At 34.5% G+C, this 15,913-nt stretch overlaps 2 protein-coding genes across 2 annotated transcripts; both read left to right on the forward strand.

Moving 5' to 3' along the window:
- Positions 1-9,507: 9,507 nt before the first annotated feature.
- Positions 9,508-10,119, forward strand: LOC105216649 (cytochrome c-2). Its single transcript, XM_011191246.3, has 2 exons — positions 9,508-9,587; positions 9,676-10,119. The coding sequence occupies exon 2, from the start codon at positions 9,714-9,716 to the stop codon at positions 10,035-10,037; it is 324 nt and encodes a 107-aa protein (XP_011189548.1). The 5' UTR covers positions 9,508-9,587; positions 9,676-9,713; the 3' UTR covers positions 10,038-10,119.
- Positions 10,120-11,988: 1,869 nt separating this feature from the next.
- Positions 11,989-14,185, forward strand: LOC105216650 (cytochrome c-2). Its single transcript, XM_011191248.3, has 2 exons — positions 11,989-12,142; positions 13,752-14,185. Exon 2 carries the CDS (start codon positions 13,790-13,792, stop codon positions 14,114-14,116), a length of 327 nt encoding a protein of 108 aa, XP_011189550.1. The 5' UTR covers positions 11,989-12,142; positions 13,752-13,789; the 3' UTR covers positions 14,117-14,185.
- The last annotated feature ends 1,728 nt before the right edge of the window (positions 14,186-15,913 follow it).

The following is a 15,913-nucleotide window of genomic DNA, read 5'->3' on the forward strand; positions in this document are numbered from 1 at the left end:
GGACATTTGTGCGCAACTGCACAGCATCTCAGCTGCGAGGACACTACTAATAAGGGATGTTGTGGATTTTAAAAGCTGCGCTCTGCAGTTTGCATACCATGTACATATGTACAAAGTAATGGTTTAAGTGAAAATACCAACACATGCATAAAACTTCTTGCATGTATGTAAATATATATTTTGAAGGACAGTCAGCGACCTCGTCCTAAAAAGGAAAAGTGTTCAAAACGAATTTTCGCCCCTATGATAGTACATACATATGTACATGTATCCATGCTGAAAAGTTGCATAATCTTTCATAGACATACTAGTAGTTGCATAAGGTCTGCGAGGACATTATGGAAAAATAACGTAGCAAGTTGATTGTGTAATATCCGAAAATTTCCTTTGGCTATTAGTTTTTTAATATATATACAGGGTTAACATATTATATTATACATGGATGTAGCAAATCTTAGTTTTCATTTTCTAACGTATTTCTTCGTCTGCTTCATAGGTTGTAAAGGGTGATTTTTTAAGAGCTTGATAACTTTTTTTAAAAAAAAACGCATAAAATTTGCAAAATCTCATCGGTTCTTTATTTGAAACGTTAGATTGGTTCATGACATTTACTTTTTGAAGATAATTTCATTTAAATGTTGACCGCGGCTGCGTCTTAGGTGGTCCATTCGGAAAGTCCAATTTTGGGCAACTTTTTCGAGCATTTCGGCCGGAATAGCCCGAATTTCTTCGGAAATGTTGTCTTCCAAAGCTGGAATAGTTGCTGGCTTATTTCTGTAGACTTTAGACTTGACGTAGCCCCACAAAAAATAGTCTAAAGGCGTTAAATCGCATGATCTTGGTGGCCAACTTACGGGTCCATTTCTTGAGATGAATTGTTCTCCAAAGTTTTCCCTCAAAATGGCCATAGAATCGCGAGCTGTGTGGCATGTAGCGCCATCTTGTTGAAACCACATGTCAACCAAGTTCAGTTCTTCCATTTTTGGCAACAAAAAGTTTGTTAGCATCGAACGATAGCGATCGCCATTCACCGTAACGTTGCGTCCAACAGCATCTTTGAAAAAATACGGTCCAATGATTCCACCAGCGTACAAACCACACCAAACAGTGCATTTTTCGGGATGCATGGGCAGTTCTTGAACGGCTTCTGGTTGCTCTTCACCCCAAATGCGGCAATTTTGCTTATTTACGTAGCCATTCAACCAGAAATGAGCCTCATCGCTGAACAAAATTTGTCGATAAAAAAGCGGATTTCACATTTCGAACCGAACACTGATTTTGGTAATAAAATTCAATGATTTGCAAGCGTCGACACCATGTCTGAAATCCCACGTGATCTGTCAAATACTAATGCATGAAAATCCTAACCTCAAAAAAATCACCCGTTATGTTTTCGAATTTGGTTTGTTTTTGAGGCATTTCATTTAGATTTATAACATGAGCGACTTTTCAAGTAATTATGTTTGTATGAAGAGATCTAAGTTGAGGTATTACACAAGACACAAGTTGATCTCTAGTTTTATTCTTTTAAAATAAATACAATAGTGAAATCGAGCGACTACAACGAAATTCTGTCATTAACTAAATTCCGTCGTATCCGAATATACTCTACACTGAACCGATCCGAACTTTTTCCGTTTGAAGAATTTCCTTTTATTTTTGTTTTTATTATAACTAATTATTTCGAGCCAATATATGGCGCAAATTTAAGCAAAAAAGTTTTTTTGTTCAAAGTTCTTTTAAAATTTCGAATTTTAATATATACATATATTTTTTAGATTCATCAATGAACTATCGAAATGTTTTTGTTTTATTGAGTTGAGATGAGCCAATAATTAGTTATGTTGTTCTGGGCGAGAGCTTTTTCTTTAGACATCAAGAGAGATGAGATACCATCGGTATCTCAAAATACTTTTTAAATATGTATCTTTGATATATGGAATTATTTTAATGACTAATTAAATGAAATATATGACCGTATATGTATATTTAAAAATAATTGGAAAAATACCCTTAATTTTAACCTCTGAAACCCTGATAAGCCTTGTCCTTTTTAAAAGACATCTACAACAACAATTTATCACAACAAGAGTATAAAACTAAAGAGTTTTAAGAAGTCTTATAGTCGAAATAATATATTCGAGAAGGGCTTTATTATTAAAATGCAATCTGAAATTCAATCAAACTAAGGGACTTGAGAAATATTTAGTTTACATAATTTTTAAGCATAATAATGTTGCTGTTTTTATACTCTCGCAACAAAGTTGCTAAAGAGAGTATTATAGATTTGTTCACATAACGGTTGCTTGTAACACCTAAAACTAAACGAGTTAGATATAGGGTTATATATACCAAAGTGATCAGGGTGACGAGTAGATTTGAAATCCCGATGTCTGTCCGTCCGCCCACGTATAGGTCAAAAACCGTATCTCAGAAACTACTCTACCGATTTTATTGAAATTCGGTACATACTATTTTCTAAATACCCTGATGAAACGGTCGGAAGATAGTCGAAATCGGTTCACAACCACCCCTACTTCCCATATAACTAAATTTTGAATTCAGAACCTTATATACTATTTTTGATGATTATATGTGTCAAATCGTGTTATTTTAACAAAATTCCATCTATAAATTGCGAGAGTATAAAATGTTCGATTGCACCCGAACTTAGCCTTTCCTTAATTGTTTAATTTGAATTTTTTTTTTTAAATAAAGGCATTTTTGTATTTTAATAATTTTATTTGTTAATTTTATATTCTCTTATAATATTGGCATTGTTATGAAGTCCTATAGGAATAGAATAGAATAGGAATAATATGAGATGAGCACTCCGACCTTTGGGCTATTGTGCCCTCGCGTGAAACCTACAACGACACCATTAGTCCCAGTATTTCGAAAAAATGCAGTATAGTGTTGGAAGTAAGGGATTGGACGTGCTCCTCAATTGGATATGAAAGCCCCAACATACTACTACTGTCCCTGCGAAATGCCACACACTCTAGTAGCAGATGCAGAGGAATTTCCGCTTCCATGTTTCGGGAGCGGCAACTATTAGACTACGCACATGTTATATAAGTGATTCTTGAGCTTACAGTGTCCTGTCTAACCTGTACCCTGAGTTTACTCCTTGGGAGCTTTATTAAAATCCTAAATCTTTTGGTATTGCATCCTCTCAGTAATATTCTCGCTTGTCGAAATCCGTGTACTCGCTGCCAGTGTCTTTCTCGTTCCGATCTCTCCTTCACACGAAACATCTACTTGATCATATTCAATGGGACATTCAAACATAAAAAGGCAAGCTTACTTGTAAGGAGAGCCGATACAGAGAGAACTAGTTGAGCAAGTGCTTCATACTAGTTGTAATGTAGTTTTTAACTAGTTGATATTGTAGTGAAGAGGCTATTTTAGCAATATATCTGAAACTGTTTAAGTAGCTTGAATCAGATTTGGCTAAAGGAGGCATTCTAATTTATCATACAAATTTAAATAAATTATTCATATATCTACTTAAAATTTACTTAAAACTTCTCCTTGTAAGATTTTTTTTATCAAAATATTTCGAAAATAAGTTAAATTAATCAAAATTACTCAAATTGTCATCATTAACTTAAATCGACTTAGGCTAATTTAACAAATTGCCACAGATACATATGTATTTATATGCATACATATACATGAGCACTAACTGTTTCATTATATAATTTTTGGGGCAATTAACATTACTTTATGAGAATAATCAGTATATTGCTGTTGGCTAGATAATATTTACCAGATGGTAATATGAATTATTATTATATGGTACACACGAGGTGTGCTCAAAATGTATATAAATTGTAATCTCAATCACTATATACATACATATAAAGCACTATTGGTTTCTTTTTCGATGATTCTCTATTTCGGGAATACATATCTACATACAATTTAATATTTATGTATTTATACACGCTACGAAAAACTGCTATTTAATTGATTGTAATAATTATTTACAACATATCAGACCTACGACAATAGCTATCGAAGAATACATACGAAAAGATATGTGTGTATATATGCCCATCAACCAAAAAAATTGACTGCGTACTTTCTACAAATTGGCCTTAAGATTTTCATCAACAAAAATATACTTTATTTATTTACGCTTTAATTAATTGCCGTTTTCAATAATCAAGCGCCAAAAGCGTTCATAAATTATCAATCTCAACGTGCACATAAATCTATTCTAAACACTCCACCTCCCCCTCCTCGCTCTCTATAAACAAGTATGTAAAAAACTAAATGACGCGTCCATCAAGTGACATCATTCCAATTGCAACACCAACAAACGCGCGCGACCCATCTCAACAGCGCCAACAACACCACATGGTCTCGCCGACGAAAAGAAAAGACTTTATAGCTCACACTCGGTTGCTCAATGCAAAAGCTCCCGAAATCGAGCTGGCGCGCGTGAGCGTCGTGGAGCACGGCGGACTGTCCCACATTTTGTGTCGTTACAAGCATAAAAATCATAAAAATGTTTTTCGAAAAATTAGTTCTTGTGTGCAAATGTGCGCGGTGCTGTTCGCTTGAAAATCATTAAATTTGTTAGATTTTTTATTTTTTTGAGTTTTTTGCTTTTATTACTCCATTTACATTTGGTTGGCGGTTGCACAAAAGTATTTTTGGCCGATTACTCAATGCACGCCCGCCACTTGCAATCAATACGCTATATTTCACCTATTAGCATTTACATATGCCCACTTATGTACATACATACACACACATACATATGTACATATATCTATACATATATAAATCCAAACTTTGTATGTATGTATGTGTGTCAGCGTGTGTGAGTGTATATTTTCGTAAATGACTAATTATCATAATTGGTGATTGCTTTTCCAATGATTTATGCTTAAATGTCTAGCGATGGTTTGAAGTTTTAATTTGCCATAACACTTTCCAGCCGAGTTTTGAATTCGGTTTTTGGCATTTCATTCCCATTGGCTCGGCACGGCACAGCACAGCACAGTTGCTGGGCGCGCTATGAAATGCGGGACGCGTATAAATTAGAGTCGCGGCAGTCATTAGACCTTCATTACATATTCGTTGCAGACACGCCATGAAATCGCAGCGATTCTATGTAGAATATCAGGTTGCACGTTCAACTATGTTGTATACGTAGTCTGCAGGCGTCCTCACAAAATCTCTTACCCACGATCCATAGAAGGCATTTAAATTTGAAGTGAGTGAGTGTATATGTATATATGTTTAAAGCTTTTTATTGAATTTCTGTAGTAATGCTAACGCTATTTCGGATTTTAAAAGTTAATGTAAAGCTTTAAACACTTGAAATCACTGCGACCCGTTGGGAGTTAACGGACTTTTGGCTTTTCAGCATTTACTTAATCTATAGAGACCAAGTTGCTAACTTACATAAATGAACTTGTTTGTAACAGAAATTGAATTATTTTTATCATAAATCTGTAAATATTATTAGCTCGAGGTTAATACGTAATAGTTTTCGAATAAAAGTAAGTAACGATAATTGAGTTTCGATCGATAAGCTATTAAAAATCTCAGGAACTACTCGACCAATTTCAACACAATTTTCGTGACATCCTAATTGTATGCATGGAAATTGGGTAAAATCTGTTGACAACCACGCCTTGTACCCAAAAAACGCCAATACGGATTTCCTCTGATAAAAGCTTCATGTCATTCGGTCAAGCCGTTTGTGAGATAAGAAGGAGGAAAGTTTGAAAAACACCGTTTTGTGAAAATCGCGTTCCAGCTACTAACTCAGCGCTTCTAACTGCTGTATCTTTAAAACTACTTCGCATTTTCGAATTTCTCTTTACAACCGTATTCTAGACATGTTAAGAAAAATTTTTTGAAAAAAAAAAACACAAAAATCGATATTTTGTGCCCGTCCCATGTGATGACCCCTTCAAGTACCATTGAAGATATCGCATTGCAATACAAATACTGCATTGAATGTGTGGCCTCATATATCGCACGTCACTGTTTATGGATAATTTCTCACCGAAAATATTGGAAAATCTCTCAGATATTTTATGGAATTTCTGCGGACTATTTTCCTTACGATAGTGAGACTCGCTGCCGAAAATGGGCAAAATGAGGCCAATACTTCCTCCAGCCCCCATATACCACATATACAGATTTTCAAACGTAAATACTGTAGTTTGGTGAAATCGGCCCAGGAATTACTCCAGCCCTTAAATACCATATATGTATGATGATTTTCGTTATTCTAGTGAACTTTATGTCGAATATAGAAGTCAAATTGTGATATCTAAATGAAATTAAAGATCTTATAAAATGCTAGTTTAAACTAGAACTTAGCCCATATTAAAGCATTCCCAAAACTGTATTTTTAGAAAAATATTGTACTAAACTAACTTGTATTTGTGTAATTACATAGGTAGGTATAGTAGATGTCAAACGACGCACCTAGGCTTTAGGAGGCCCAATGTGTTACCACCGGGACTGGAATCCTCTCGCACTACCATGTCCTCCTTGAACCACTCAGTAGTCTTGATGAAATTAAATTGTATCTGTGCAACTTCCGAGATATCGTCGTGGAAACCACGACCGATAGGTGCCATTCTTTGCCAATATAAAGCTTTGCATCCGCACAGAAGATACAGTTTCTTCTTCTCTTATTTTTTTGACAGCCTCTGCAGTAATCTTTGTATGGTGACCCCAATCTGCAGGCATGTCTCCCAATCAAACGATGTCCAGTTAGAACTCCGACCAGAGTTCTTATATCGTCCCAAGTCAAGGATTGCTTCCACTGAGACTCAGCCAACCCTATAACATATTTGTCGATTACTCGTTTGCAAGTGGCCAAAGGCATGTACATATATTCCTTCTTTATCGGGTGCTAATTGTAACGTTGTGCCCAATCTGGCAAGTTCGTCTGCTTCACAGTTACTTGGAATATCGCTATGTCCTGGAACTCATTGCAGATTTATGGTAAAATAAGAAGCTAGCTCGATTAACAGCTCAAGGTATTCCTTCACCAGTCTTAGAGACTTTTGTGATTTTAAAGCCGCTTGGCTGTCTGGAATATGTTAATATTTACATAAAGAAGTACATATTTTTTATTAGTTCATCTCACAAAAAACGAGTATCATATATTATATATTCAAACTGAAATCTTTTGCAATAAAATTATGTCATAGCGTGCGAGTTGTTTGCAATGAGAAACTTCGTGAGAAATGAAAGCTTATTGTTTTAGTAAGATTTGCTTTGATGACACAAGAAAATCAGTAATCAAAGCTTGCACATCGGCATGATTTGTATTTGTATTGCGATTAAGCCTAGTTCGGCGAAACTGTAAGAGTATAAAAATATTACGTAATCGTAGCTCCACTCGTAATCGGATTTAAAACTTTTGTTATAGACATCTGGGATAGAAATTTTTTTATACAGAGAACTGTAAATGGAATTTTAACCCTTTGCTTATTATGAAAAGATATTAATACAAATCATATTTTTAATCCAATTCTCAATAAAAACATCTCTCAAAGGTTGCGGAGTCAGCTCCAGAGTACACTTTACCAAGAAACCAAGAAAATTATGTGCAATTCTTTTAAATCATAAAAATGCTGACCCTGGAGTATTTTTCTTTTCAAGACCAAAAATTATGATAAGTAATATATAAAAAATATAATATTCAATTATGTATACATATGTATCTATTTATAAATATATGCTTTTTCAACCCAACCTTAATTAAGTGCCTTAAACTCTTTGTTTAGTTCTGATTATGATTATCTGAATTCTAATTTTGTATATATTTTCTGGCTTGTAGAATTTTTTCCACACTTTAGGCTAACTATGCTATGAGTTACATATTTATATACAATTATGTACATATGTATGTATATGTATATAGAATTATGTACACATGTGTGTATATTATGGGAATATATATGTATTTATTCAACAAAGCACACCTCAAGGTCGACTTTGTAATAAAAAATATTTCCAAAGAAAACCGAAACGAAACGTCTTACGGTTATTCGCATACAAACACACAATAATATAATGATAAGGAGTGGGCATAATGGGTACGTAACCGAATGCTAAATGAAGTGACAAAGTCACGCAGTCTGCCAGGAAACTCTAAGCTATAGTGGTTGAGGAAAATATTCGTATATCCAAACTACAATCCTTTACATATATGTAAACTAGTTCTTGTTTTCAAGATCAAAAATATTACTCACTTTTTTATACTCTCGCAACAAACACATAACGGTTGTTTGTAAGTCATAAAACTAAACGAGTTAGATATAGGGTTATATAACTGTCATAACTAATCCATAAATAAAGTTTTTGGGGAAGGAGAGCGTGGCTCCGCCCCCAAATCAGTTATTTGTATATATCTCGCAAACCAATGAAGCTATATAAACTAAACTTTCTGCAGTCGGTGTGCCCCACCACACACCATGAAAATAGTTGAAATCGGATAATAACCACGCCCACCTCCCATACAAAGATTAGGTTGAAAATTACTAAAAGTGGGTAAATTCACTAACGAAAAACGTCAGAAATACTAAATTTTACAGAAGAAATTGCAGAAGGAAGCAGCACTCAGATTTGTATACAAAATGGAAAATGGGAGTGGCATCGCCCACTTATGGGTCAAAAACCATATCTCAGGAGCTACTCGACCGATTCCAATGAAATTCGGTATATAATATTTTCTTGACACCCTGATAACACGTGGATAAAATCGGTTCACAACCACGACAACTTCCCATATAACTCAATTTTTAACTCCATCTTATTCCTTTACTTTACTTTACACAAATACTGTATATGATCTGTAGCACCACTTGTGAAAAAATTGTCGAAATCGGACTATAACTTTTCAAAGCCCCGAATATCGAATATGAAGAACTCAGTGCCTTATGGTGATTTTTCACCGAAAATATTGGTAAATCTCTCATATCTCAATTTAATTCAGAGGAAATCTATTTCTTCTAATAGTGTGTCTCTGTACCAGAAATGGTTAAAATCGAGTCAAAACTTCCCTTAGCCCTCATATACTTAATTATAGGATTTTCAAATTGGGTGTTATCTTAATAAGAATATATCAATAAATTTCGTGAGTATAAAATGTTCGGTTGCACCCGAACTTAGCCTTTCCTTACTTGTTATAAATAACACTAATATTTTTGAATTTAGATGGGGCGGATAATAAGGGCATGTTAAAATTTTGGTTATGAAAATGTTATCGGCCACTTTTGTTTAATAATCTATATCTAAAGAACCAAACCAATTCTAATATATAGTATATAACGCCTACTTCCTACAGAAAATAACCTTGGAATATGTATCGGATTTTTTACTTATAATAAACCTGAAGCCCTTACAAAAATTAAATTCTTGATAATCGTCCAATCTTACTGGTTTTTATTCAATTTAATATTTACCCCAAATTGAGCACAATTACTTTTAAGAATATTTTTTATTATAATAATAATATACGGCAACGCTGTTAAAAATTTATTTTGAATAAATATTTGGAAATTCATTTCATTTGATGGTGACGCCGTAGTATTTTATGAGTAAGTGCACAAAAAGTCAATTTTGAATTTCTTATTACAAATTTCGATTTGCTTCCCCAATTATTCTTTCTAATCAACAACTTTTTAGATTAATAAAAAATTGGTTGAAGCGCAACATTTTACGTAATGGGTGTTCCAGCTGGCAATGCGGAGAACGGAAAGAAAATTTTCATGCAGAAATGTTCCCAATGTCATCCGGTTGAGAAGGGTGCACGACATAAGGTTGGACCAAATCTGCATGGTGTAGTTGGACGAAAGAGCGGTTCAATCGGTGATTATAAATATACGGATGCCAATAAGAGTAAAGGTGTTACTTGGACTGAAGACGCATTGTTTGAGTACTTGGAGAATCCCAAGAAGTACATACCAGGCACAAAAATGGTGTTCGCCGGTCTGAAGAAGTCTGAAGACCGCGCTGATATTATTGCGTTTTTGAAAACCGCTAAGTAAAGTCTTTACTTTCTCAGACATGTATTGTACAATATTAACATAATCTTCAATGTTTAATAAATTCTAAATTTCGTTCTTAAAAGCATGTTTCTACAAAAAATTAACCTTAAATTAACCCTAATGGAATGGAATTGTTCCTTTATTGTGTTGAAAGTTACCTACACAAGTCCCCTATCATAAGGAAAGGCTAAGTTCGAATGCAACCCAACATTTTACACTTTCGCAATTTATTACTATGTTTTTATTAAGATCACACACACAATTTGACCCATATATTCGGCATAAAGTCCAATAGAAAAACGAAAATCATCATATATAGTATATAGACTGAGGTAATTCCTGAACCGATTTCACTAATTTTCATCACCAACATACATTATATCTGAGAGTATACGCTCACTTAATTTGGCTAAGATATTTCATATATTAGCCTATTTATAAGCCATTAAGCCCGTCGTATTTTTGAAAATCCTATAATTAGCTATATGAGAGCTAGGGGAAGTTATGATCCGATTTTAACCATTTCTGGTACAGAGACACACTATTAGAAGAAAACGATTTCCTCTGAATTAAATTGAGATAACTGAGAGATTTATCGATATTTTCGGTGAAAAATTACCGTAAGCCACTGAGTTCTTCATATTTGATATCCGGGGCATTGAAAAGTTATAGGCCGATTTCGACAATTTTTTCACAAGTGATGCCACGGATTATATTGTATACAGTATTTGTGTAAAGTTTTATTTCGCTATCTTCATTGGTTCCTTACGTATATCTTATAAAGTGAAGGGATCAAATGGACTTCAAAATTGTTGCGAACCGATTTCATCCATTTTCCACACGTGGCATCAGGGTGTCAAGAAAATATTATATACCGAATTTCATTGAAATCTGTCGAGTAGCTCCTGAGATATAAGTGGGCGATGCCACGCCCATTTTCCATTTTGTAAAAGGATCTGAGCGGAGCTTCTTTCTGCTATTCTTCTGTAAAATTTAGTGTTTCTGACGTTTTTGGTTAGTGAGTTAACGCACTTTTAGTAATTTTCAACCTAACCTTTGTATGGGAGGTGGGTGTGGTTATTATCCGATTTCTTTCATTTTGGACAGTATTAAGAAGTGGCTAAAAGAACCGACTGCAGAAAGTTTGGTTTATAAAGCGTTATTAGATTCCGAGATGTAAATAACCGATTTGGGGGCGGGCCACGCCCACTTACCCAAAAAAGTTACCTCCAAATATGCCCCTTACTAGTGCGATCCTTTATTCCAAATTTTACTTTTATAACTTTATTTATGGCTTAGTTATAACCCTTTATGTGTTTTCGGTTTTCGGCATATTGTGGGCGTGGCAGTTTTCCGATTTTGCCCATTTTTGAAAGCAACCTCCTGAGGGTGCCAAGGAATACGTGCTCCACGTTTTGTTAAGATATCTCAATTTTTACTCAAGTTATCCGACGGACGGACAGACAGACATCCGGATTTCAACTCGTCTCGTCATCCTGATCATCCTTAGCAACTTTTGTTGCGAGAGTATAAAAATATTAGAAAAGTATACAAATATTAATATTTAAGTTTTCACCTGACAAATCATAAATCCGTAAGCATAAGAGGTCTGCTATTGGTTATGAGGACCACAGCCACAGCTGAACCAGAATGTAGTCATTTTTATTATTCCTAGTTTTTACTACTAGCGTTGGGCCTCGGTAGTCATTTCGATAAGCGCGTTCCCAAGTATCGAGGAATAACTGAAAAGAGAGAGGGTTATCAAATGTAGTTATTAAATTATTGGAATAAAGTTATTGTCAAATTGAATGCATTTTTTGAGAGCATGTACATTTAGGTTAGTTTAGTTCCTCCAGGGAATTCCGATTTTTCAAACCCTCATTAAAAATATAAATGCAACTCTGCTGTTTCTAAAACGAGAGTTGTCATGCCACTGTTTCAGATACATATTGAATGTAGAGCCATCGGGCAATGAAAAAAGTGTTGCCTTGCACTTTGTTGTTCGCAAATGCGCAGCGTTGCTTTGTGCCGTAAGACAGCTGATATTGGCGCGACCAAATTCACATGGACTGCTAAAATTTAGTCGAGTTGTATTTGTGTTCAATGTAAGTACAGTGGGTGGATTAGTGTTAATGAAAGTTATTATTCTGGATTTTTTTTGCTATTATATATAAACTATACATTATACAAATTTGTATGTGGGTGTGTTGCTATTAACGCTGCTGTATTTTTTCTAAATTTTTTTAAAACTGGAGAAAAGAAAGAAAAAGTTAAATTCTGTTATTAAATTGATTGCATAAGCAAATCTACGAGTGACAAAGTGCGTAAAATTGTATACATATACAGGTAGAAAAGTATCTGTGTATGCGTAGGGGTTTCCTAGCATAGAAACGGTTAGGGGTTGAACTTTGTTACATAAAAAAGTGCGCATTGATTCGTGTTGGGTACTCTAAAATGTATTTTTTAAGGAAGTAGCTGCTAAACGTCACCAATGAGATTAGAAAAATGGTTGTATAAGATTTAGGCAGGAAACGATACTATTTTACAGTCATCACTTTCATTGGCATATGCATTGAGCGCATCTTTCACCACGTGGCTCAAGTTACTTCTTTAGCAGAGAATTTAATTCGCAACCAGTTTTCATTAACTGCCTGCTTTTACATAACGAAAATGTCACGTGAATGATGGAAATTTTTCATGGTCATTTTCATATTACTTAACTTTTTGTAAGTGGATCGTGTTCTAAATTTCACACATTTGCTTTCTTCAAGAGCAAATATTTTAGATAGTATACCTAGTTATCTATACATGTATATATATGTATGCATATAAACATTTTTTAATGAAGGTGTAAGCAATTTATTTACAGCTCCTAGAAACGAAACGATTTGTTTGATTTGCAAATATTCTTGGAATTGTAAAAATTTTTAATTGAAGAATTACAAGTAATTAAAATATAAAAAAATGTTGCTTATATAACGTTTTCATGCTATACAAAGACTATGTAATCAGCAGTTGAGGTCAACATTTGTTTTTTTTTTTCTTCTTTCTAACGAACGCAAGGTGGTTGCATAATGTTTTCTACTCATGACACACTGACGCTTTTCAAGTGCAAATATTTACACGCATGTACCAAGGGTATCAGACAGTTATATACGGAAATATGCTTGTTGACATTTTTTAATAGCAATTAGCAAATGCTAGCATGTTAATGGAGAACCTAGAACTTGCTTGCTTTGGTCGGAAATATGAGCACGAGACAAAACAAGTTTAGTGACGTTGGCTGCAGTCGGGGTGTTTATGTAGAATTGAGTCAGCTTTTAAAATGATCGCGGTCAAGCAGGGTACAAAGCACAAAATTCTCGATAATTTCGTGTACCCAGAGAGTATACGTATAAAGAGTGCAGGCTGTTGCTGTGCGCTAAATCGTTACTCATCGGACAATAGCCATTGTGATATTCGTAAATAAATTCACTAGAATTTGTTTATATAATAACGCACTGATAAGGTCTTTTCCTTGAAATTATTAGCTGCTGAAGGTATTATCAATCGATTCTTTTTTTGTGATTAGTGCTAGCACTACTTTGCAGACTTTAAACGAATGTTAACACCAACCACTAGATACAAATTTGTATAATATAAAATTTAAAAATAAAATTTAAATTAAAATTGTATACTTAATACTAATTTATTTCTCTTATAATTTATTTACAGAGTGAGTACCTATTAACATTCATTAAAAAACTACAAACATGGGCGTACCAGCTGGTGATGTTGAAAAGGGCAAGAAACTCTTTGTCCAACGCTGTGCACAATGCCACACTGTTGAGGCTGGTGGCAAGCACAAGGTCGGCCCAAACTTGCACGGTCTCATCGGTCGTAAGACTGGTCAGGCTGCCGGTTTCTCCTACACAGATGCCAACAAGGCGAAAGGCATTACCTGGAATGAGGATACCCTTTTCGAATACTTGGAAAACCCCAAGAAGTACATCCCTGGTACAAAGATGATCTTCGCCGGTCTGAAAAAGCCCAATGAGCGTGCTGATCTGATTGCTTACCTGAAATCGGCCACCAAGTAAACACACCAACAGTCACAAAAAACCATCAAAAAACGTTGTAAAAGATGCTATATCATAAATTAAACCACCTCATCAATGTACTAGCTCTTTATAATTAAGTATATAGAAACTGTATAAAAATAACAACAACTTGGGTTTGACCGTTGATGATTTCACGCTTTGTAAACGTGTGGCATATATGAAAACAATTTGTATTAAACAAGCACACTAGCAAAGAGAGAGCACCATCATCTGTTTAAGAGCAAAGATACACTTACTAGTTTTAAATTTAACTATTCTACATAGGACAATTTAATTATTTAATTTTATTGTGTAAAAGAAATATAACCAATTTTTTAGTTGGTGTCTTAACTTCAAAATGCTGAAGAAAATAGTATGATTCAAACTCGACAAAAACCAATAACAATAAACCAATAAAAAACCGAAAACGAAAAATATTTTATTTACATTAAGGATAAAGGAATTTGTTTGTTGTTTTTTTTTAATATTTGAGAAATATTTGTGAAGTGGAAAGAAAGCAGTGATGTGATTTGAGTGACCAATAAAAAATATGGAATTTTGTGTTTTAATTTCTTATGGCTGAGTCAAGAAGTTTTAGCCTACACTAATATTTGGGAGTATACGGTCAGCTTCCATAGACTTTGAGACTTTCATTTTCTTAATGTAACAACTGGTTCTTAAATAATTGCATCACCATCGAAAAGGACGCCTGTTTGACTTATCTATCGTAAGCTCTACGTGCCCAAAGAAGCATGGGCACCAAATTGAATTTCCACATAAATACATATAACGCTAAGATAAATTAGATATGGTTTCGATGACATAATTCCTACTTGACACACACAAAGCTTCGGGTTTAGTCATAAAATAATTGTTTATAACAAATAAGGAAGGACTAAGTTCGGATGTAACCGAACATTTTATACTCTCGCAATTTATTTATTTAATATTATTAATATAACACACAATTTGACCCACATATTCGGCATATATATGGTCCATTGAAATGTTGACCCTAATATTAGGTATATAGGAGCTAGGAGAAGTTATGACCTGATTTCACCCATTTTTGGCACGAAGCCATATTATTAGATGAAAAATATTCCCTTCGAATTTCTTAAAAATACCTGAGAGACATACTTATGTTTTCGGAAAACATTTGTTAGAAGCACTGATTGCCTACACAGTTCTGGTATATAGGATGTAGGGGTAGCTGTGAAACAATTTGGCCTATTTTTAAACTATAGAATTGGGAAAATATTACGAACCGAATTACATTGAAATTGGAGGAGTAGTTTCTGATATATAGTTTTTGACCCATAAGTGGCCTTTGTTGTTGTTGTAGTAGCGATTATCTATCCCTGCCGGAACGGAAAGCATAAGTCCAGTTGTCGTCGAGGTCATCTAAAGGAAGGCCCTGGAAACATGATGTTTCGACGGGGTCGGACCAAGTGGCCTTTGTATGTGTGCGTGGTTATAATCCGATTTCTTACATTTTTGACTGTATAAGATAGTACCTAAAACAAACGACTGTAGAGAGTTGGATTGATATAGCTTTAGTAATCTACGAGATATGTACAAAAAACATAGTAGGGGGCGGGGCCACGCCTACTTCCCCAAAAAAATTACATCCAAATATGCCCCTTCATAGTGCGATTCTTTGTAAAAAAAATTCATTCTATAGCTTAATTTATGGCTTAGTTATAGCTCTTTATATGTTTTCAGTTAGTTATTGCCATTTTGTAGGCGTGGCAATAGTCCAATTTCGCCCCCGAAAGTAACCTTCTTATGGTGCCA

Source organism: Zeugodacus cucurbitae, chromosome 3, assembly GCF_028554725.1.
Source record: "Zeugodacus cucurbitae isolate PBARC_wt_2022May chromosome 3, idZeuCucr1.2, whole genome shotgun sequence".
NCBI classification, from domain to species: domain Eukaryota; kingdom Metazoa; phylum Arthropoda; class Insecta; order Diptera; family Tephritidae; genus Zeugodacus; species Zeugodacus cucurbitae.